This window comes from Pimephales promelas, chromosome 20 (assembly GCF_988280905.1).
Source record: "Pimephales promelas chromosome 20, fPimPro1.hap1.1, whole genome shotgun sequence".
In the NCBI taxonomy this organism is placed as follows: domain Eukaryota; kingdom Metazoa; phylum Chordata; class Actinopteri; order Cypriniformes; family Leuciscidae; genus Pimephales; species Pimephales promelas.
The window spans coordinates 16,756,177-16,777,163 of NC_142788.1; the positions used below are offsets into that span (position 1 = coordinate 16,756,177).

At 36.2% G+C, this 20,987-nt stretch overlaps 3 protein-coding genes across 4 annotated transcripts; 1 reads left to right on the plus strand and 2 right to left on the minus strand.

Moving 5' to 3' along the window:
* Positions 1 to 1,247: 1,247 nt before the first annotated feature.
* Positions 1,248 to 11,599, minus strand: trpc4apb (transient receptor potential cation channel, subfamily C, member 4 associated protein b). 2 transcript variants are annotated; one of them, XM_039651855.2, is made up of 19 exons: positions 11,439 to 11,599; positions 10,924 to 11,052; positions 10,717 to 10,833; positions 7,962 to 8,019; positions 7,473 to 7,528; positions 7,261 to 7,389; positions 6,628 to 6,829; positions 6,351 to 6,536; positions 6,130 to 6,272; positions 5,627 to 5,755; positions 5,484 to 5,542; positions 5,278 to 5,379; positions 5,090 to 5,173; positions 4,887 to 4,977; positions 4,392 to 4,532; positions 4,188 to 4,299; positions 3,987 to 4,099; positions 2,120 to 2,326; positions 1,248 to 2,031 (listed from the first exon to the last, which is right to left on the minus strand). In XM_039651855.2, exons 1-19 carry the CDS (start codon positions 11,559 to 11,561, stop codon positions 1,894 to 1,896), a joined length of 2,319 nt encoding a protein of 772 aa, XP_039507789.1. In that variant the 5' UTR covers positions 11,562 to 11,599; the 3' UTR covers positions 1,248 to 1,893. The 2 variants fall into 2 exon arrangements, with proteins under 2 accessions (XP_039507789.1, XP_088980349.1); XM_089124223.1 differs by having other exon boundaries at positions 5,484 to 5,755.
* Positions 11,600 to 13,024: 1,425 nt separating this feature from the next.
* Positions 13,025 to 16,487, plus strand: emp3b (epithelial membrane protein 3 (MAM blood group) b). The gene is made up of 5 exons (XM_039651983.2): positions 13,025 to 13,224; positions 14,314 to 14,406; positions 14,491 to 14,593; positions 14,713 to 14,853; positions 14,999 to 16,487. Exons 2-5 carry the CDS (start codon positions 14,329 to 14,331, stop codon positions 15,172 to 15,174), a joined length of 498 nt encoding a protein of 165 aa, XP_039507917.1. The 5' UTR covers positions 13,025 to 13,224; positions 14,314 to 14,328; the 3' UTR covers positions 15,175 to 16,487.
* Positions 15,856 to 20,540, minus strand: nsfl1c (NSFL1 (p97) cofactor (p47)). Its single transcript, XM_039651982.2, has 9 exons — positions 20,406 to 20,540; positions 19,798 to 19,895; positions 19,609 to 19,683; positions 18,408 to 18,573; positions 18,189 to 18,284; positions 17,993 to 18,102; positions 17,632 to 17,769; positions 16,870 to 17,037; positions 15,856 to 16,782 (listed from the first exon to the last, which is right to left on the minus strand). Exons 1-9 carry the CDS (start codon positions 20,505 to 20,507, stop codon positions 16,620 to 16,622), a joined length of 1,116 nt encoding a protein of 371 aa, XP_039507916.1. The 5' UTR covers positions 20,508 to 20,540; the 3' UTR covers positions 15,856 to 16,619.
* Positions 20,541 to 20,987: the final 447 nt, after the last annotated feature.

Sequence of the window (20,987 nt, forward strand, 5' to 3'; positions counted from 1 at the left end):
ATTAAAAATAGTTAAAATATTTCAAATATAACATTATATAGCGTCTGTGATCAAAAGGTAAAAAAAAAAAAAAAAAAAAAAACAGTCCAGCCTGACCAAACTGGAGATTAGTTCATCTACAGGCAAAAACTGTTGTTGTTTTTTCATTCACTGGTCATATTCGAAATACACTTTAAGTGTTTACTTTATGAAATCTTCTCTTGAGTAGCATTTACACCAAACTTTAGTTTTATTCCTATACATATTCCAATGGGTTTGAACGAGGGCTTTGTTCACATATCATTTGCCTGATTTATAAAATTTATTTCATTCTTAAAACAATTTCTAGTATTCTAATATTATAGTATTTATTTTAATAGTATTTCTATTTTTATAGTTCTGGAAATGTACGTAGTGCATATTTAATCAGATTAAAATACACAATTAGCAAATTTTAATATAAAATTGCAGAAAATTTGTTATGCAAATAAAGTTTACAATACTTAACGTAATCTACTGGGAAAGAGTGATATTTATTAGTTTTGTTGTTGTTGTGGTTTTACCCTATTCATCCGTGGTGTCTTGCTTTAGGCAAAGCTCTTTCCGCAAGCTGAAATCTGACAACAAAAAGATTATTAGTTCCAACACATACAGGTAAAATTATAAAGGGGGAGTTGATAGTGAGAAAGATGACATAAGAAAATCATATTTTTATAGCTAATGGATCGAACGGCCATTAATACGCATTGAATAGCCAACACATGCAATGAACAGGTTATTATCATGTTGTTGTTAATATTATTGTGTATTACATTTAATCTAACAAATAAACGTAATTTATTGAATGTAAGTAAAAAAAATAAAATAAAATAAAAAAAACCTCACCTCAGAAAACACGGCATTTCGAAATGCATCATTCGTACGCGAATGTCGTGGCAATAATTCCAGATTCCATGGTTGGCTTTGGGAAACGCATCCCTGGTTTGTAAGAGGGACAAAACGAGTTCAAAACAGTAACACTTTTTCTGTAAGAGGTATGGGAGTTGTTTATAAATTAAGGAAAGACTAATTGCTTGGATCATTTCACAAAAAAAAAAAAAAAAAAAAAAATCATAGATTAAATAAAATATAAAGTAAAGCCAAACTCCAAATTGCCATACAAAATAAATAAAATATTTTAAATATCACGTACTGTATGGGGTGCCCTGATTGAAAACCTGGTTTTAATAGAATAAGAAGTCTAATGCTGTAGCCAGACAGAAACTTGCTTGTGATAAAACAATTTCTTTATTTTCTTTTGTGTCGTCACTTGGTAATTCAGGGCTTAAAAGTTTAATTTTGAAGTAAGAACTACGTACATAACATACATAAATATACAGGCAGTATGTAAACTAAGCCAACCACCAACATTAGACATTAGGATGTCCCTGAATGAAACAGCCTTTTTTTTTTTTTGCAGTGAGGGACAATGGGCAGTGAGGCTCATCCTGACTACTTTCAGGAGTTTGTCTGGATGTGTCACTGATAACTCAACCAACAAGAGATATCAGCAGTAGAGAACAAGGCAGCTGTAACTCTACAAACCAGCTGAAAAATGTCCAGACTCTAGTGCCATTGCAAAAACACACTCGCACACACCTCTAAAGTGGCTTTACACATTCCCAAGCACATTCATTTCACATTTAAGACTGTGAGCCAGCGCGCACGCACACACACACACACACACACACACACATTCATGCGGTTGAACAAGCAGATCAATAGCCTCAGTGCCATGAAAAGCCAGATACACTTACTCATAACTCATACCTTCACACATACACACAATTCTGTAATGCATCTGAATGGAGAAGGTCTTTTAAATGTAGGCATGATGCAATTCTGATGTAAAGAGAGTCCTCTCAATCTCTATAGTCACAGCTCCATGAAGTCTCTGTCCAGGTCCATGTAGGCTTCATCAATGTAGGTGGCAATGGCACATTGTGAGCTTCTACCAGAACCCAGCAGCACTGATACTGTCTCCTTCCAGTAGGTGAAGGGAATACAAGAACTCTGTAGAGAAAGAGATACAAAAGGTAATGCCTTACGAACTCACATCTATGGCAGAAAGTCTGCGTTTGGTCAATCAAGCGGAGCTCACGTTCTCCAGGCAGGTGCTGTCCTTGTCCTTGTTGAGGTAGTGGTGCTGCCAAAAGCGCAGCAGGTTGTGGAAGTTGTTGAGCAAACAGCCGGGGTATTTCTCTGCGTATTCCTTCTCTCGCAGAGCACTCAGGTAGAAAGGCAACTTCCCCCGCCTCCGTGCCAGCATCAGAATCACCAGACTGGTGTTTAGACAGCTCACATTCTCCTGTGATTGGTCAAAACCACAATAAAAAAAAAATGAGTTCAAGAATTAGAAATGTTGGTTTTAGAAAAAATATTTATGACTCGTAATAAAATTTTCTATTACTATTAATAAAAAGTAAATCTATATATGCATTGCATTTTCAGGTTTTTTTTTTTTTTTAAACATATCTAACACATCTAGACAAATGTAATGTCAGTGACCTTTAAATGATCTCTCACATTTGGATATTATCTTGCAACAGCATAAATTAGGGGTCGGCAAAAAGTGCCATTTTGATTTTTCCTAATTAATCACTGCGCCATACGCACACATACATTCACAGAACTCAGCACTAATTAGTACACTCCCTCTGAACAGAGATATGTTCCCACTTAGTGATCAATATTTCAATTCAAGGAAACAGACTTAATAAAAATAGAAAAAAAATATTTTAGCTAATTTTGCTTACATGAAGGGTTGCAAAACTGAGTACACCCTTGATTAAATATAACAAACATATAGGCCTGGTTTCACAGACAGGGCTTAGATTAAGCCAGGATTAGGCCTTAGTGCCTCCTGAGATAGAAACAATGACAGTCACACATTTTAAGATATGTCAGTGAAAGTTGCTTTCAGTTAAAACAGCTCAAAAGTCAAACATGCCTTTTTTCAGAGACAAACATTCTAGTGAATAGTATTTCCTCTATAACAAAGTATCCTACTCTGACCCTACTTGGCATTGAATGTACAAGTTCACAACCAAATTTTCATATCCATTCTGTTTATCTCCTGGAGATCCACCCCAGATGCCTAACAGTTTTAAGGTCATACGTGATTGTCATATTGAAAACACACCTATGGAATAAAGAGAAGGGAGCATCTTCTGTTTCCAGTGAATTCATGACACCACTCATTAAGCACAACTCTCTCAAACCTTTAGCATGAGAGCAGAATATTGATTGATTTTGTTAATATGGGCCTGGGAAAAGACTAAAAGAGTTTATTGCACTTTTGCAACAGTAGGTAGTTCTTGTGTGGACAAAAACAGCACATTTCACTTCTGCACGTTGTGTCTTACGAGAGTGAGATGAATCAGTCACTCTTCTCACAGCTTTTTGCCAGCTCTGAGACACTTACTTGGCATTTCTCCAGCTCATTTCTTAGCAAAAAACACTCATCACAAAATGAAAGCTGAAACTGAAGGCCTGAAGTGCATTCTTAAATTTCTGTGTTACTTTTGCTATATTTTTTACCCCTAAAACATTGCATAGTAAATCCTTGTGTGCAAAGAACTGTCTGCAGATAATTTTCTCCCAAGTGTTGTCGACATTAAGTCTAAGAATGATTCAATGGGCTAAATAACACTTATAATTGTTGAGAAATTGCTTTTATTTAAATGTGCTGGTTCAACATCACCTAACCTGTTGATCAACAAATGGCTTTAATTTGCACCAAATTTTATTTGGTAACTTTCAGGAGTTTTACTTTTCATTTTTGCAAAAACATTTTATACATTTTGATAAGGAAATCTTATTTTTCTGATTAATATTGACATGCTTCTTTGGTAACTGATTCAGCAGACTTGCTGGAACATTATATTTTCAATGAAGATTACCCCTCCCCATGTTAATATTGGCACTCGTGCCGTAGGTTGCAAAAAAATATATATTTTATAACTTGCCTGAGTGAGGGTTTGTACATTGATGATGCTGATCAGTCTATAAAGGTAGAACAACCTGTTTTCCACTTGAGCCATGTAGGACAAGAGGCGACATTCTGAAAACACTTCAACCACTGAGAAGAAGAGAAAAAGAAGCACATTTAAAACATGCGTCATCTTTCATCCATCTCTCCATTAATGGTTCAATCACTTGAGTCAAACCTTTTATGTCTTCAGTCTGGCTCTCAAAACGGTCCAGAGAAAGGACGATACATCGCACCAGCATGTTAGAGTCCACCAGAGAGCTGTTGATCTGAGTCAGGAACATCTGAAACTGAGGTGTCGAAAGACAGATTTGAGATCTACTAAATCACTTCAGTGTGTGTGCCACAAGAAAAATCAAGAAAGATCTGACTCTAACCCCACCTTCTCCTCGGTGTTGACATATTTGTTAAATCTTTTGAAGGCATCAATGTTGAACTTCATGAGCTCACCAAGTAGGTCAAAGTAGCTCTGAAGGACATCATGTGACTTACAGCCACTGTCGATTATGCAATACAGAATGTGCTGAAAGAAAAAAATGACAAGACAGCTTAATATTTCTGTCTGTAGACTACCATTCAAACGTCAGTAAGATTTTTTTATGTTTTTGAAAGAAGTCTCTTATTCTCTCCATGGCTCCGTTTATTTAATAAATATTAAAGTAAAAATAAACAGTAATATTGTGAAATATTATTACAATTTAAAATAAAAATTTATCTGGATTCTTTGAAGAAACTTCAGAAGAACAGCATTTAATTGGAACAGAAATACTTTGTAACAATTTAAATGTCTTTACTGTCACTTTTGATCAATTTCATGCACCCTCAGTGAATACAAGTATTAAATAAAAAAACAGTAGTGTGTATATGGATTCAACACCTCTAACAGGCCTCTTCTGAGAAGGAAAACTTGATCGGCATAAGATGGCGTTCCTCTCAGAAAACTCTCCACTGCTCTTGCCTGCCAGAACCTGAAGCGAGTTGTGAAAAAGACATGCAGAAATGTCATGTGACCAGTCAAACTCAAGACACAAGATGTCAAGATGTGGAAGGAAACATTACAAATGCAACTATAGATCTAACCTGAATGAAGAATCAATTGGCTCTTTCTTCATGACAGAGATCAACCGTGTAAGAAGACCTTTTTTACCATCACACACAAGGTTCCTGTAAAACAATGAACTAAAGTTAATGTAAACCAACTAACCAGCAGTTCAAAACATGAGAATAAGGAAGCACTAAAGTATATGATATGAAAAGGGTCCCCGTGCCTGTCTGTGTTATTCAGCGCATCCATTTCAAAGATGTTCGCACTCAGGTAGATCTCACTCAGCTCATTCAGCTCCAGTCCACTTAGAAGAAGGTACTTATTCCTGTGATCAATAAATAGATGGTTTAATATTTGAGTATCTGCTAAAAAATTTAGAAACATTGAGTCTAACATTCCCTGTTCCTTGCATCTCTGTGTTATACTCACTCATGGTGGTCACTGAAGCTCTGCAACAGCCTGAGGAACTGGATCTTGAAAGAGATCTCCTGATGTGCAGGAGAAAAGAGGTGCATTGTCATCCATATGCAAGAGTCGTTTAAATAAGAGAGTAATGAAGGGCTGCTTCTTACTGGACTGCAGTCACAGTTCTGGTTCTGTCGATGTAGGACGTGGCCCGATGGATGCTTCCTCCAGATCAGCTTGTCAAACAGGTTATTGAGTCCAGGAATTAACTTGAACTCTGCCAACATTCTGTGAACCTGTGTAACGAGAGTAAAAATATATGATTCAACTCTTTAAAATACACTCCCCATTGAAACGTTTGGGGTTTGAGGTTTAAAAGAATTAATACTTTTTTGTTTTTTTTAAAAAATGACCAAAAAATGCGTTTATAATGGTTCAAAGCATTTCAAAGCTATTTTTTTAAGTCAAACTAAAGAAAACTTGACGGGGAATTAGGGATACACAGAAACCGAGTGTAATCGATGTAATCGATTATGTCGATGCATTGTTCCAGCCCTAAAATAAACCTATAACTCAAGCTTCATAAGTGACTAGTCAGTTGTTGAATGGCTCATTCCATGTCAAATTTATCATATTAATATTCACAGTCACTTCAATCCCATCACATTACCTGATTTCTCTGTCTGCCCATTAGCATCACACACAGCACGTAGAGAACCTCCACTTTGTACATGATCTCATGCACGATCTTCATAGATTGGGGCAGCCTGTGTCTGAGCGGACTGGAGGACAGGGAGCTCTCATCAGATGACTCTGAAAGACAGCCAATCAGAGTGGATGAGAATCCCAGCTAATATAAATAACAGAGCAAGAAAGAGAAGAGGATCTCACCTGTACTGCTCTGCTCCGCTTCCTCAATTGCTAACTGCATGAGGGCATCCAGCACAAGTGCGTTGTCAAGCCAACTATGCCAGTCTTCCAGCTCCAGCCGGGCAGAAGCACCCGCCGCCTCTGTGACTTTTCGTGTGGCGAGCTTACAAAGCCGCTCAATAAAGCCTGGGATATTCAGCAGAGCCACTGCAGACAGATCAGAGCAAGTGTGAGACCACATGACACAATAGAACGTATATTAATATTTCATGGATTAACTGCAGTTGTGTTTTCTAACCCTGGTTGCTCTCAGCGCGTGACGTGCACGTGCTGGTCTTTTGCTGGGTACTGCGGGCCAGGAGAGTGTGTTTGTCATCTACACCAACATCTGGCTCTGATATGGTGACCGAGAGGATACGACAGAAGTTGGCCAGCTGCTGCTGGTTGAAGCTCTGGACCAGACCGGCCAAGTTGGGAATTTTTTCCAGCTGAATGATTTCCTAAGGTAAAAATAGAAAATCATACAAAATACACTTTTTAATTACTTTAAAATGTTGTTTATACATGTGATGGCAAAGCTGAATTTTCAGCATCATTACTCCAGTCATCAGTGCAACATGACCCTTCAGAAACTATTCTAATATGCTGATTTGCTGCTCAAGAAACATTTAATATTATCGTCATCAATATTAAAAAACAGTTGTGCTGCTTAACATATTTTTTAAAGGAAACCATGAAAAATTTATGTTCAGGATTCTTTGATAAAAAGAAAGTTCAAAAGAACAGCATTTATTTTAAATAGAAATATTTTGTGACATTACAAAACGTCATTTTTGATTAATTTAATGCATCCTTGCTGAATAAAATAATTCCTTACATTTTTTATCGACTCCAAACTTTTAAACAGTAGTGTATATGCATTTGCTTTTACCTTTCGGACACTCAGAATGTCCTCAATGAGAGTTGCAGTTGGTAAGAAAACCTTTTTGTTGGACATGAGAGTGAACAGGAACATGACGAAATCCTCCCTCGCTGCAAGGCTTTTTGTAACGCCCTCTGTCTGACAGATTAAATCAGAGGCTGTTACTCACAAGGAAATTCTTATTTCTGTCCTTTCAGTGATGCATTTTTTGATATACTTACACATATACAGCAGTTGTACAGTCCGCTTAGACAGTCCTTGATGAGATCATCGCTCACTAAAAATAAAGCAAACCTTTAAACAAATTGAAAAAAATCTCTTTCCTAAAAAAAAGGTTCATTAGTTAACATTAGTTAATGTATTAACTAACATGAACGAACAACATTTGTTAAACTATTTATTAATTTTTGCAAATGTTACTTAATTAAAATCCAGCTGTTCATTGTTTGTTCATGTTAGTTTACAGGGTATTAACTAATGTTAACAAATACAGCCTTTGATTTTAATAACGTATTAGTAAATGTTTTTAATTAATATTAACTAAGATTAATAAATGCTGAGTTTGAAGTCTTGTTAATTCTTAGTATATGTTAACTAAAGTAGTTAAATAATGTTAACTAATTAACCTTATTGTAAAGTGTTACCAAAGCAGTAAGCAGTAAGAAGAGAGTAAATGAAGAAGCTTGGATTTAATATTTAAATAAGCTTACGTATGGGTAGGTCTCCTTGTACTGTGAGCGTTGGCCGCATCAGAATCTCTACGAATAGCTGTAGACGAATGACAAAAACATACTGAGTAACTAACAAATCTGTATACTGTTTTACTGTCATCCTGTACGGGAAAATAACGTTTTTTCCATTCCGCTGCGCTTTAAATCTCGCGTCTTTTGCAGCATCTCCTGCATGACATGATGCTCTAAAAACACGGCACTCAAGTTAAAATAAGTTCAACTTGATAACGCATCTTGAGACCTTGTGCTTCTTCAAAGCAAAACCGCTTGCTGTGTGAACGAGCCCAAAGAGGCAGAAATGGCCAAATGAGTATTTCCATCATGTTATGCATCAGCATGTTATCCATCACCTTATGCAAATACAGCTGCAATTTAATTGCAAGTAAGATAACAGTCTCATGTGAAACTAAATAAAATACCACACACATATTATACAAGATAAGATATACCAAGATATATCATACTGAGCAGAAAACGAGAAAAACAAACAAACTCATGTCTATCCCACAAATACAGTAGAAGTACATTTGTCAGAGTAGAAGTTTACTTAATGTCTGGTCTAAACAGAATACATGAATATGAGTATAACTATGAGTATATTAAAACGTCCGACTTTCCGGCCCGAAAACAGCCGGCCAAAGGGTGGGCTGAGAGCCGTGACGTAGACACCAAGCGCAGAGTTTAAGATTGTATTTTAGGTTAAGGAAATCGAAAACGACCGCGGATATGGAGATACGGGATCCAATTCGCTCTGTTGTGGAGAATATTCCCAGCATTCCCAGCAGGTTCTAAACATTTTGAATGGAGGTGATGTTTAAGTTTAGAAAGAGAGGTGATTGGCTTTCGGGTAACCCATGATTTCATACTTCAAACTGTTTTTATTATTAAGAGGTTTGCACAAGAGTTAACTGTAAACTGCAAACATTTAACTTTGATTACATTAAATTTTCTGGAACTGGAAGTTAAGTTAAGAAGTTCTGTTAACTCTGCTAAACTATAATTAATAAAACTAACACTGAAACTAGATATATAAAAGACTAAATAGAAATGCGTTTCAAAACAAACAAAACTATTAATGAAACTAACAAAAACTAAACTGAAATTTATATGAAATTTGAAAATGATATTAAAGAGCACCTATCATGTATTTTTGAAAATGACTGTTCATGTGGTGTGGATTATAGCTCTAAGGGAATGAAAACATCCTGCAAAGATTTATATCTGAAAGTGCACCGTATATAAAGTTATTGTCTTTCAAAAGTTAGAGTCGACTCTGAGTCTATGAAATGAATTGTTTTTGAAACGAGTCATTAACTGTTACATCGTGACGTAGATATGAAACATTACCTCATTGGCCGCTCCCAACAACTGCGCGCGCAGACGGAAGTGTAAACTAGAACATATTCAAATACTTCAGCTGAATCACATCATGTCGAGAAGACGCTGTGTTCTACATTGCAAAGACAGTTCAGCCACTAGTTTTCATTGTCCAGGGACGAGCATGTGATGAATCAGTGGTTAGAGTTCATATTTGCAACGATACCACAACAGTATAGCCCAAACCTTGTGTTCTCATCATTTTAATGACGAATCATTCAAAAACATAAATGAATTCAAATGTAGATTCGCAAGCCGGTTGTTCCTGAAGGAGGGCTCAGTATCAGAGACGCGAGTAAGGGACCGTGTGGAAAGTGCACTTTTTCTGACACGTTTGTTCAAACACTATATACAATTTTCAACACTTAACAAGCTATAATCCTGGTTATGGGCGTTCCATTGCCGACAGTCTCTGCCTACGGTTTACCAATGAGAACTGACTGGGTCATTTGACCAATCGCCGCAAATTCGCGTCACTCAAAGGAGGTGTTCATCGAACGAATCATTTGGGAGTCGTTGAGCAAATCAGTTAAAAATAAATGCATATTATAAGACAAATAAAGTGTTTTTTTTTATCATTGCATGCACGTTAAACTGTTTTTGGGTACTCCCAAAACAAAAATAGGAACATTTCAAATGCTATGATAGGGGCTCTTTAAAATAAAACCTGCAAAGATGCTAAACTATGATAACCTTGCATCCAACACAGCACTTAATAAGACTCTTTTTGTGATCATAAAATGACCAAGGATTACAATATTTTCCTGACAGATGAAAATAAAGCATTACAGAACATTTAATGATGGAATGACAGTTAAAGTAAATCAGTGGGATTATTTGAAGCACAACCTCTGCCTTGCTTAGACAAATTTAGCTGCATTTACTCCTGTGATTTCAAAGCTGAATTTTAGCATCATTACTACAGTCTTCAGTGCCACATGATCCTTCAGAAATCAGTCTAATGATGCTCAATGAACATTTTAAATATAAGTCGTGCTAAAAATGATGGAAGCTTGTTTCTGTCATGCAATTAAAAAAATTCTAATTGCGACTATTTCACAAGTCTGATATAGTCAAACTCACAAAACTAATTAAAAAATATAAATGTTTATGCCATCTTTACTGTCACTTTACTGCTCTGTGTGAATAAATGTATCATTATTTTAAAAGAACCGCACTGACCCCAAACTTTTGCAAAGTAGTCTAACTTCTTAGGGGCTCTAGCTTAAGAACAATTGAAAACTAGAAACTACATACAAGATGAACAAGAATATCCATTTACATGTCATTACATGACAATCTAACTTATCTCGATCAAGATTAGCCAGGCATTAAATTTAACTATAAAAAAACTCACATCAACTCCTCCAAACAAGTCAAACGTATATGTATTGGGTGAGACCGACTCCTGTGGTGTTTTACGCTCCTCTGTGACAAATGACATGGCCTCCATAGACAGCAATGACGACAGCTCCTGCACAATAACAAAACCACTCAATTAACATCTGATCACAAATTATGCGAAGGCGATGCATTCTGTATGAATGGACGACATTTTACTTACCATGACCATGCTGTCAATCTTGGAGAGATCACTGTTAGGATGGCTACTTTCATGAAGTCTCCTCAATAACACTGGTATCCCCTGCCATTGAGCTCTTTTATCTCTCTCCTCCAGCAAAACCGCAGGAATCTGTATTCGACAACACAAACACAACACTGCATTTAAAATATATTAATTATTGCTCCTATTGTTATAAGACAATTTTAAGACTAAACACCTTTAGCAAGCAATGCAAAATATCAGTACTTTTATATTTATAGCTAGGCTAGTCCATAAACGAATCATGTTTGCGAAGTTGAAAAGCAGGAAGAGAATCACTAAATCATTTTTTTTTAACTATACATTTTACACAATTTATTTGTCCGATTATGCTCTCAATGAAATGCAATACATGACTAACTTATTTGATAGCTAACGTCATTTTAGATTGAGGGGTCTTCAGGCCCTCGAATGTAAACAGTGTCTACGACACGTTTTGAAGGCAGTTTGGACCTTTATATAACTTAAAATCTCACCTGAGACCCTCTAGTCAACCCAACACCTGTAGTTTGGGATTGTTGTATTTTATTAAAAATGTTTTTGCATGGATTTCCTCTGCTTGTTTGGGTCCGTGAAAACCCAGAGCGCCTTGTCGCCATTGCTGTTTCGCTGCCGTTGTGACGTTGAGAAGTTTCCACGAAACCACCAGAGATGATAGAGTTAATACTGCACCCTACTGGACTGGAGGGGGAACACACAACAATAACAACTGAACTGTAGTCTAGATATGGTAGTAGTCTCTGACTGAAGTTACATTTTTATAGGATGGAACGGCCGAAACACATAAAACATTTATTTTATTTTATTAAAAAGGGTGTTGTGTAAACTGAGCAGTGAAAGACTGGTGAGATGTACTGTACGTAGCTAAACATTTAATATTTGACAAATGTTTTACGATAAATGTTCAGCAGCTAGCACTGGCAGTAAGATACAGTAACGCAAATTGCACAATATTTTTATGAAATTTCACCTTTTTGAATCGAGCATGATGTTATTTACATAATTCATAACTGAATGCGTCGAGACGTTTTAACATTGTGCGTTTTGACATTAGACACACGAATAAGAGTGAATGTGTGCATAACTTGAAAAAAATATATATTTGCAAATAGTTTAAATTTAATACTTAATAATAATAGACTGGAACTTTTACCATTCTTAATAGACTGGAACTTTTACCATTCTTAATTCTTTTTTTTTATTTCTTCACCCCAAGGCCCTGCTTTTTAATAATAATAATAATAATAATGAATTAATTCATAATATTAGTTGGTTAACCTTTATGCATGTAGGCCTACTGGGGAAAAAAACACACAAAAAATATAATAATATAACAAAATAAAAATAATATAATATAATAGAGGCATGTAACACATTTCTAAACTATAAAATACAACAACTTAACTTTACCACTTCAAACCACTCTGCTGTTAATATGAAATGATTTTAACAAGCCAATAATTTTGGACATGCTTGAACATCATCTTATATATAACTTTATATAAAGCATTTAGAATTATAATGTTATAACAACAACTGTCAACCATGCTTTTTAAACCTAAATATATTTTTAAATTGTTATGAGCTTATAAAACAACACAATGATATATTTTTAAATAGATTAAGACATAGACCAAGTAAGAGCACCGAAATAGAAATATACCCTTTAATGCATTGCATTCAATACAATATGCAGATGTATTTTCAGTAATGGAAAGATTGTATTGTATTTATTGTGTCAATTCATTTGTAACACAAGAAATAATATATAGCCTAAGTAATAGGGTTTATGTTTTTCCTTGGTCAACCACCCACATTTACTGTTGACAGCAGGACAAATAAACACTAGGGTTCCTGTAGTTTTCTCCATTTAGGTGGCTTTCCCATAACTCTCCATCACATGGGCGATGATGAATGAAACCCACTCACATAATCAACATCATCAAAGGAGATTAAAGTTACGATAGACGCCCATAGGAACTCAGCGCACACCCTCTGAGATGATAAACGAGTGTAAGGAAAGAGAGACGTGTGCCCATGCTCATGCATTTCCTGAACACACAAGGAGGATCAAATGGGACCGTGTGCAGGACAACAGAACTAACCCAACAGCAAGGAAATGGGCGTTTCTGAAGTTGACTCCAGAAAATCTTCCAATTTACTGGAGCTGAAAAGGGATGAGAGTAGTAGCAGACCTGAAAGAGTAGCAAACACTGAAAGAGTCATCAGATATTTGCCTCTGCTGGATTTGGATCACATTTGGTGAGTTTACTTCTTGATCTGCTTTTATTGTCGTTTATAGTGTGAAATAATAAATAAATAAATAAAAACTATAAAAACACAACTTGAACTATAAAATATAACAATAATTAACCACTTTGCTTTGCTGTGAATATGAAAGGATATTAACAAGGGAATGAACATCATCATTTTATTATAGTCAGAAGTCTACATAACAGTTTTAGTTTTTAATTATGTTAAAATTCTCTAGAATAATTGAAGACTGGTTATGAGAACATAACTTTTCCCAAGGCTGTTCTTCTTTAGCTTTGACCAGAAGAAAAGCACCACACTCTTTTAGAAAAGTCTGAAAGAGTGCCTTCATTTCTCCGCTTTGGGCTTCAGCCATAGTCCGTTTTTTCCTTGTCTAGGTTTTGGCAAAAGCAGAAAACCTGAGGCTAAATGCACAATTATGCAGTTGTGTCTTGAACCATTTACTTAATGTCAAATATCAAACAATAGTATTTTATTTATTATATAATGTTTTTATTGCATCATTTATTTAATTATAAATAATATAAAAGAACACTAACTATATAATAAATACATAGTTTTGAAAAAAAATATTTTAAAACATTTTAAAAGTGAAATGTATTTATAAACAATATATTAATAATAAATAAATGATAAAATATTTTAAATCATTTCAAATAATATTGAATATTTATAAAGTATTGGCCATCATTTGAGTTAAATGTTTATAAAGAAATTATTAATATATATATATATATATATATTTCCATTTATTTATTATGATATTGTTTTTAAACGTATTTCACTTTTAAAATGTTTTTAAAAAAAATTCAGGACACATATTTTGCTTTTAACACCTTTAAAATATTATATTATATTATATATATATATATATATATAAAATTATTTTTATTATTTAGTTATACGTTTGCCAATATTTTATCAATATTCTCTCTCTCTCTCTCTCTCTCTCTCTCTCTCTCTCTCTCTCTCTCTATATATATATATATATATTTATATATAATATACAAATATTTAAAATGTGTTAAAAGCAAAATGTGTCCTGATTCACAACACAGAATGTTTACATGTTTACAGGTGCTGTTTATCACCATGGCGTCTCTTCTGATTTTTGTCACGCTGCTTCATCTCATCACACTGGCCGTTCTCTTTATCGCCACCATGGAGAAGGCAAGTATATGAAGCACTTTATCCCCAGAAATCTGAATAATCTGCACACACATCTAAAAACATTAATCCGTATTTATGATTCAGTCCTGGTGGGTTTGGCAAGGCACAGAAAACTCAGACCTGTGGTACAACTGCCGATTTGACAATGAAACCGAGGCGTGGTTTTGTGCAACATCACAAGAGACAGGTAACATAACACATTTGAGCACTTAAATGATTTTGAAATATGGGAATTTATTGAAATAACCGTCACCAAACAGATGTTCAAAGGTGCCTAGAATGGTCTCTATGTTTTGTTTCCACCAGAGTGGCTTCAAGCTGTGCAGGTTCTGATGGTGCTGTCCGTGGTTTTCTCCTCCATTTCATTCCTGATATTCCTGGGACAACTCTTCACCATGTCTAAAGGAGGGCTCTTTTACCTCACAGGGATTTGCCAGGCATTTGCCGGTATGTGCTTTGAATCAATTAGCATTATTACCCAAGGTTTACATCTTTAACCCAAGCCAAAATAAATAAACACTGGTTTCAGTTGCTCTAAAGTCAAGAAAAAACATTTGGAATTTTTTTCCTGACCTTTTCTGTCTGTTTTCAGGCCTCAGCACCTTCACTGCAGTGCTCATTTACACCCTGCACAATAAAGAAATCCTTCAGGACTCTCGGGAGTTGAGCTTGGGACACTTCGGCTACTGCTTTTTCTTGGCGTGGGTTTGTGTACCTTTGCTCCTGTGCAGTGGAATCATGTACATCCATCTGCGCAAAAGGGAATAGCAATGGGAAAAAAAAGACAAGCCATGCGAAGAATGTTTGCTGTTGACGTACTCCGCTGAGTGATTATATACTTCATGATATCTCTATGACACAAACAAGACATTTATTTTTCGCTTATTTAGACCGTATTTAATCACACATAAATATACACAACTGAAATGTAGCCCCACGGCCCATGCCAAAAATCAGCTCAACTTGCTTAACTCTTAAAAGGCAACCATGACTAATACATCTAATTAGCTGAATTATATCTAATTTAATTATAAAACGGGCCATATAACGTAATCTCATTTAATACTGGAGGAATACTTGTATATATTATAGTGGAATCCGTTTGCTAAAATGTTAAGATGTATTTTTATAAATAAATTCAATTAAGTCAATAATGTATGATTTCAATTTCATTACTGTGCTAACCAAGAAAATATTCTTCACAAATACACTGCAAGACAGTGGACTCCGCAGACCTTGGGAGTGCATGACAAACTCATGACTCCAGTTTCTGAACTAACAGCTTCCATCACGCCATCTAGCATGATCTTACGTCAGACTAAGCTTTCAACAACAAACTTCCTGACATTCAAAGGTCCCTTCTTTTTTTTTTGGGTCCTAGGGTATCAGCATCTGGTGGTCCCATACTCTGAAACACTCCAAAAAAAAAGAAAAGAAAGCGCTCTCCAATGCCAGACAAAGGGGTTTAATATCAGGTTCACCACAGCTCACAATACGTCCAGATTTATAGTCAGTTTCTGCATAGAATACAAGAAGGCCGCTAATTTGATCACCAGCAGCAGTGTCCGAAACCGAAGTTGGCTCTTAACCCACTCTTCATTTTGTTATTTTATCAGGCAAAATTAATATAATAAAAAAAACTCAATAATATAGCATGACAACCTAAATAACAAAAAAAAAAATCCTCAAATCTGAATCAAAAAGATTGTTTTGTAAAAATAAACATTTTGATCATTGACAGTTGAGGTTGATTCTGGAGGTCAGTGTCACTGTATGGGGTTGTAAGGCTACTTTATTTTTAAAGACAGTTCTGAGAAATGCTAAGAGAAGAATCATAGAACGAGGAATAAAACTGAGGAGGTGGTAAAGCAGAAGCAGCATATAGCTGCGAGATAGACATCGAGGTAAAAGAACGTCAAAACTCTTCACTCTTCAGCTCTTTTTAATCAATCTGAGATGTTCAGCAGTTACTCTAAAATCATACAACTTGTTAGATCTTCGCTTCGGTTGCTCTCTCTTTTAACTATATCACAGTGTGATTGCTTCCCCGTTCATCTCCATTTTGCTCAACCAGAAACACCCACCACCCTCAAAACTGTCACAGGGGAATAACATATCACTAAAGAAAAAAATTAAGTAATTAGAAGTCCTTTCAGTCCAGATATTTCCACCTCAAGAGTGCTTTTATAAAGCCAGGTCAGCAGATGGCGCTGTCACTTTATCCGCTGCACAATGACGGCATTCAGCAGGTTGGCTTCCTTCAGCGTCTGGTTCTCGTCCGTCAGCTCCTTGTTGGGGAAGGTCGTCATGAGGACAAACTCGGTGGCGGCTAAAGCTGGACGAGCGCTCGCCACAAACTGACGCACATCAGACACCCTGAGATAGAGATGGAACAGTCAGTCAGTCAGTCAGTCGTGAGGAAGAGTTTCCACTATATTCAAAGCATTTTTATAATGCTTTTACCTATGGGTGTGGTTGAATTTCTGCACCAGCCGGCCTCCATCGGCCAGTCTGATCTGGATGCTAGTGACAGGTTGAGAGCTGTCCACACTTATGGAAGCACTAGCCTCAGCTTCACTGCTAGACTGGTCCAGCGGGTTGCTCTGGAGCGACACCAACTCTGGAGTGGCGCTGAGGGACGATAGTGTAGAATGATGACAGTTCAGCCACATTCAATTATATAACAGTGTTATCAAGTAGACCACAATGTACAATGAATTGAAAGAGCTCCAAAGTGCCCATCAAACTAAATTAATGATTTACTAGGGCTGCGCGATTAATCGAAGCAAAACCAAAATTGCAATATGGCTTAGTGTGATTATCAAATCATAAAGACTGCGATTAAAATAAAATATATGCATCCATCTCCCCAAAACTTGTGCTGATTTTGGCTGTTGTCTTTTATTGTTTTGTTTTTATTTTACAATAATAAAAGGGTTAGTTAACCCAAAAACAAAAATTTACGAAAAAACCTTTTTTTTTTAAGATTTATTTTTATATATATACACAATAGACTGATTAACATTTTCTTCAGAACCTTACATGTTGTTTAGTTTAGTTGTCCATTTAGAATTGTGAATCTCATATTTAAAATCTTGATTCTCAATATCTCTAGAACCGAGCAGCTCTATTAGCCATTCATGTGTTTCAGCATGGGAAACAGTGTAATCAAGCCACCTTCAGCTCAGTGAAAGGAAATCAGAAGAGAAGGAAGAGTTTTCCAACCTGCCGAGTTTCTGTCCTTCTCCAGTAAAGGCCCTGAAAGCATGCTTGGGTTTGGAAAAGTCTTCATCCCGATGGTCCTCCATGTCTAGGTTTACCTGACCACCTCGGAAACGCTGTCTCAATTCCAGAGGAATCTCCCTGAGTGAGTCAGCAAGTGACAAAGAGATTCAGTAGATAATGTAGTCTAATTTCACAACCAGTTAATCTAATAATGTTTAACAAATGAGGATTTTCAATGCTAAATGTCAAGAGGGTCCAAACATGAAACTAAATAGATTTAATGGAAAATGTTGGATGCTATATAACCCCTGCTATTCAGCTAAACTTCTGCCAAACATCCCTGAATGAATTCAGAGCTCACCCTCTGCGGATAGACTCCAAGAAGAGAGCGTTCCCGGGATCACTGTAGTTCCTAAGCTCTCCATCATCAAGACTAAAGCCAGACTTCCAGAGCTTCAGCACCACATGCACCTGTTGGTACAGCACAAATCACTGTAGCAGATCTCCCTCTACATCTGAATGACTTCATATCAGCAGGCACAGGCAAGGTGACTCACATCTTGTGAACTGCCGGGCTGTCTCCGAGCTCCTGCAACATAAGTTGACTCCTCCTCTGGTGCTGCACCCAATCGATAACCACCACCTATAAACGGCTGTAGAATGAGTGGACAGAAGGGAAACATGAGCACTTCAAAATCACATGTGATAGAAGTACAAATATGCAACAAGCAAATTATCTTTAATATACAGTAAAGTTTACTCTGTGGAAGAACTACCTTGGACTTGCTGGATTCTCCAAGTCCTTTGCCTGCTTTGTCAACAGGAACCGCCCCATGCTCCTTAGCTCCTTTAAACAAATCCTCAACCACCTCATTTGGGCTTTTCTTTTTGGGAGGGCCAACTATCTGCTGCCCACTGCGTTCTGAGCCCCCGGCAAAGAACCTGCAGGACGAGAAGCGTGATGTTACTCAAAAAAAGTAGCATTAAATGTGTAAAGATGACATTAAAAGCATGTAAAGGCAGAAGTGAACGTATTTATGTCTTTATTTGGCTATTAGAGATGGGTAAAAGTGTGACTGAGAACACATCCTCTTACAGAGTATATGGGTAGTTGACATGCAGTGTCTTGGAGGTTGATATATTTTATTTAAAGGCCCACTGCACTTTTTCATTGTTAACATCATTTCCACTGAAACAGGAAGACGGAAGGACATTGATTCTGGACGCTTTAGATTCTAGAGAGCATTTGATTGGACAAAAAAATCTGAGAAGCTGAGTGATGCCATCAAAATCATTGATCCATATAGGTGGAAGTCTGGAAGACTGTACGTTTTCCATGCTAATATCTTCTAAATGCAAATTTTATCCTTGTTTTGGAGCACATAGATAACAGTAAGGCTAATATAGTCATACTAAAAGCCCAAAAACTTTAACACATGTCTAATATGTCTAATTGTGGTATAATTATCAAACATAATATATATAGTGTCACCACAGGACCATTTGAACGAACAGCAAAGAGGAAGATAGACCTAAAAGACAGTGTTTCCTTTAAACAATCATTTCCCTTTATGTAACTTATTTTAGTTGTGACTACAAAAAGTGTTAATGTTTGTGTTAAAGTCACGAAATGCAGTCGTCTTTTCTTCCCTATTGTGACGCATTTCCGAGTGAAACAGCTTTTAGAATGAGAATGAAAAATGTAGGGGTGAAATTTCAAATTTGATTTTGTCCACTGGAAATTGATTGGATCGTTGTCATTTGCTAATTGCTGGGATATCATGTGTGACAGGGTTTATTGTCTAGCCCTCACTCCTGTTCACATGTCATCAGAGAAGGGAAGTTAATGTTTTTAAAGGATTACGAGGGCATATGATTTAAAAATAAATGTTCCATAAAAAATAATGACATTATTCCACAATAATATAAATCCTAATATTAAGAAATGTCCATTTTATTAACTGAACAATTGAATACCTCTGGCCTTCTTCTTCACCACTCTCATCTTCATCCTCATGCATCAGATCTCTAAAGGATGTCACTCTGTGTTCACTAAAATCAGAAGAGATTACATTAAACACAGCACAATGTTATTATGACTTTAACCATATAGATGATACTGTAAGATAGAGAAGCCCAAACAGTTTGTAGGTTGACCTGTGTTACCTTGGCCCTGTGGATCGAGTGACAGGGCCAGTTTCTGGCTGAGGGAGGGTGGCAATATCATCATCTCCTCCATCTTCAAAGAAATTAGCTAGAGCAAGCTGAGGGGACAGAGGAGAGAGAGCTGTCACCTCATTTCACAGACAGTTGGTCAATTACAGAAACAAAACACACCATTTTTCGCTTACAATAATTAGATACATCAAATTCATTATATTAAAGACTCCAAAAACACACAGTATATTTCAGGACGAATAACAACAAGCCACTAATGTAAACATGAGTATCAACCGAGCAAGCTAAAGCTGCTAGCTTATGGATTGATTTCTATGTAAAATAGACCGACACGGTTTAAAAACATTATCCACTTCAAGGCAATACTGACTACCAAATTCTGAGGTGTGAATCACATCATGTGTGATTAAAGACTTATATCAGTGTAAGATACTTCTGGTGATTTTAATGAAGAGTGACTTGCACATTTCGTTAGCCGGTTATAGATTTCACTGGCTTCCAGTGAGCTGGGGTATAAGTCTGTTGAATTCTCCTCTACGGAGCTTGTGCTTTACATCACAATATTTCAGTAAAAAGGTGATGAATGTGACCCTGACCTGTAGGTCCCAGCCGGCTGACTCGAGGAAGAAACGGGCCCTCTCTTCATCAACATCAGTAACAGCGATGAACCCTCTCACTGCTTCTTCCCGCTCCGCCATTTTGATGTGTCACGCTATGGAAGGATCCGACAGGAAACAGGTGAAATTAGTTCCGCTGTTTGGGAGTAAAGTTTTAGAGTGGATTTTTCTGTTTTCAACTCCCTTTCTTTTCGTTGCATCGATATTAATGTTGCCATTCTTTATTTATTTATTTTTTATTTAAAGTTTTATAATCACCCACAAAAAAAAAAAATATATATATATATATATAACAAATATTGATTTGCACATTTTTTTGTAGGCGATTATGGTCTATAAGTTGGCATACGTTTTAATATATATATATATATATATATATATATATATATATATATATATTAAAAGTATATAGTGCAGTTATTACTACAAGCACATATGGAGATGACAAAAATGCAGTAAGTTGCAATCCCTTCCCTTACATTGTCTGGCCAGATTGCCATCTGCTGGTTGTCAACCAGCAGATGGCAATACAGTCCATTTTATTTGTCACCTTTTTTCTCA

Bases quoted from the DNA above. Each gene is read 5' to 3' on its own strand.
- emp3b (XM_039651983.2), top strand. From the start codon at position 14,329: ATGGCGTCTCTTCTGATTTTTGTCACGCTGCTTCATCTCATCACACTG. The intron at 14,407-14,490 runs GCAAGTATATGA...TTTATGATTCAG, and splicing joins TTATCGCCACCATGGAGAAG to TCCTGGTGGGTTTGGCAAGG. The intron at 14,594-14,712 runs GTAACATAACAC...TGTTTCCACCAG, and splicing joins TGCAACATCACAAGAGACAG to AGTGGCTTCAAGCTGTGCAG.
- nsfl1c (XM_039651982.2), bottom strand. From the start codon at position 20,507: ATGGCGGAGCGGGAAGAAGCAGTGAGAGGGTTCATCGCTGTTACTGAT. The intron at 18,574-19,608 runs GTATTCAATTGT...CTCGTCCTGCAG, and splicing joins GGTGAAGAAGAAGGCCAGAG to GTTCTTTGCCGGGGGCTCAG. The intron at 17,770-17,992 runs GTGAGCTCTGAA...TGACTCACTCAG, and splicing joins TTGGAGTCTATCCGCAGAGG to GGAGATTCCTCTGGAATTGA.
- trpc4apb (XM_089124223.1), bottom strand. From the start codon at position 11,561: ATGGCGACAAGGCGCTCTGGGTTTTCACGGACCCAAACAAGCAGAGGA. The intron at 6,273-6,350 runs GTGAGATCCTCT...GCTGTCTTTCAG, and splicing joins AGCGGAGCAGAGCAGTACAG to AGTCATCTGATGAGAGCTCC. The intron at 5,174-5,277 runs GCACGGGGACCC...ATTGTTTTACAG, and splicing joins GCGCTGAATAACACAGACAG to GAACCTTGTGTGTGATGGTA.